The 2,356-nt window shown below is 67.3% G+C and overlaps 1 protein-coding gene across 1 annotated transcript; it reads right to left on the bottom strand.

The window, feature by feature from the left end:
* Positions 1-1,375: 1,375 nt before the first annotated feature.
* LOC112963838 (apolipoprotein C-I-like) lies at positions 1,376-2,171 on the bottom strand (the record flags this gene model as incomplete). Its single annotated transcript, XM_026061278.1, has 2 exons — positions 1,376-1,520; positions 2,015-2,171. Coding segments are annotated over 2 exons (233 nt in total), but the record flags the coding sequence as incomplete, so codon positions are not given.
* Positions 2,172-2,356: the final 185 nt, after the last annotated feature.

The raw sequence follows: 2,356 nt of genomic DNA, 5'->3' as shown, positions 1-2,356 counted from the left end.
CCTGTCCCCATCCCCGTCCTCAGCCCCATCCTGTCCCCATCCCTGTCCCTGTCCCCTCCCCATCCCCAACTCTGTCCTGTCCCCGACCCCATCCTGTCCCCAATCCTGTCCCCATCCCTGTCCCCAACCCCATCCCTATCCTGTCCCCTTTCCCGTCCCCATCCCTGTCCCCTCCCCATCCCCAACCTCATCCCTGGACTCACGCTGGTGCCGGCGGCTCCCTCGTGCCTGGCCCGGCCCCACGGCCGCTTTATGGAGCCGGATCCCGGGGCGGTGCAGCAGCTCGGCAGCTCAGCCCCTGGGCGAAGTCCGGGCAAACAGAGCCAAGCCTCTGCGGCCCTGACCGCCCTGACCACGCCGAGCGTCCGAGCGAGCACTGCGGCTCCCCCAGGATGGGGACAGGGATGGCACGCAGGGACGGCACCCAGCTCCGTCACCTGGCCAGGGTACCCAGTGCGGCACCCGGATCCAGCACCCGGCCCCAGCGCCAGCACTCAGACTGGGGCACTGGGATGCTGCAGCCCCAGCAGCCGAGTGGAGCCAGGACACGTGATCACATAGCAGCTGCACATGCATRCACATGCACACACACGCATGCACACGCATGGAGCCTGGGCAACCACGCTTGCAAGGCGAGACCAGCGCACACTCGCTGCAACTCTGGGARCACCCGTGCGCACGGTCCCCTGCACATGCACAGGTGAGGACATGGCCCCCGTGCACACACAAGTGCACAACACACATCCAGGGCCCCCAGGGCAGTGCAGGGGCCCCCCCCTACTGGGCAGATGCGCCCCCCCCCCCCATGCTGCCCCATGTCCCCTGGCGCTGCCCCCCGGCCCCACCAGAGCCAAAGGTTTGTTTGCCCCTGGGCCGGGCGCAGGGCCGCGGCTGTCGCAATGTTTGCGAGCAGGAATCAGCCACCGCCAGGCTGCCAGGGGTGTCGACACACTCCAGGGCAGGCACGGGCTCGCACGCTCACGTGGAGGCCTGCACGCTCATGTGCACACGCACACATGGATGCCAGCATGCTCATGAGCATGCACTCATGTGCACACACATGCACACACCTGCAGGCTCATGTGCACATGCACATCTGCAGGTTCAGCTGCACACACTCCTGTGCACAGATGTGCACACCTGCAGGCTCATGTGCACTCACACTTGCACACCTGCACGCTCACATGCACACCATCACATGCACACACATGTGCACACCTGCACACTCACACACACTCCCCCGAGGGGTTTGGCCAGCTCCGGGTGCCAAACTCCGTGCAGCCGCCGGGGATGCTGCACTGGAGGGGGGATGATAAGGCAGCAACGACAGAGCCGGGCTGCAGCAGGGAGGCGGCACAGGCGCCGCGGCCTTTAATGCATGGCTGCGGGGCGGTGGGGGCAAAGCAGGGGGGGCAACGGGTGGAGCCGGGTGTCCCCCCCCCACTCAGGCCGCCGGCTCCTTGGGGAAGGTCTCCTGGAACTTCTGCTTCAGCATCTCCATCTGCTCACTCAGCCAGTTCCTGGGGGTGACAGGGAGGGTGAGGGGGTGGCTGCAGGGCACCACAACCCACGGCGCGACCCATGGTGCCAGCCCCCCCACACGCATCCAGCCCCCAGGATGGGATGAGTGACGCCCCACTGCGACTGTCCCATTGCAGCCTGCCCCTGGCAGCCACCTACTGCAGCTGTCTGCATTAATCTGCCCCATTGCAGCCACCTGTTGCAAACTGCCCTGCTACAGCCACCTGCATCAATCTATCTACCTCACTGCAGCTGCTCCCTGCAGCTGCCTGCATTAACCTGCCCCGCCGCAGCTGCCTGTTGCAACCTGCCCCATTGCAACCCCCTGCATTAACCTGCCCCATTGCAGCCTGCCCCATTGCAACCACATGCACTCACCTGCCCCGTTGCGACCCCCCGTGTTAGCCTGCCCCGTTGCGACTTGCCCCATTACAACCCCCCACGTTAACCGGCCTCACTGCAGCCCCCTGTGCCGGTGGTGCGGGCGCCTCACCGGGCCCTGGTGCCGAGGTCGCCATCATGCAGGTCGGCGAAGGCAGCCCTGGCGCGGTGGCTCAGGAGCTCGGCCCAGGCCTGCGCCCGGCCCTGAAGCCCCTCCAGCTGCTGCAGCAGCCCCGGTGCCGCTGCCGGTGCTGGCACCTCCTCTGCGCCTGGGGGGGGGGGGAATGGGGGGGGCAGGGCAGCCACCTGCCTCCACTGCCCCACTGGCACCCAGACCCCCCCGATACCCAGGACCCCCCAGACCCCCCGGATGTCCCAGATGCCTCCGATGCCCTGATGGCCCCGGACACCCCCTCCAGACACCCCAGATGCCCCCGATGGCCCTGGAACACCC

Source organism: Apteryx rowi, unplaced genomic scaffold, assembly GCF_003343035.1.
Source record: "Apteryx rowi isolate R43461 unplaced genomic scaffold, aptRow1 scaffold_1792, whole genome shotgun sequence".
Taxonomy (NCBI): Eukaryota; Metazoa; Chordata; class Aves; order Apterygiformes; family Apterygidae; genus Apteryx; species Apteryx rowi.
Note: the sequence above shows the minus strand (reverse complement) of the source record. Positions and strands in the feature narration are given on the sequence as shown.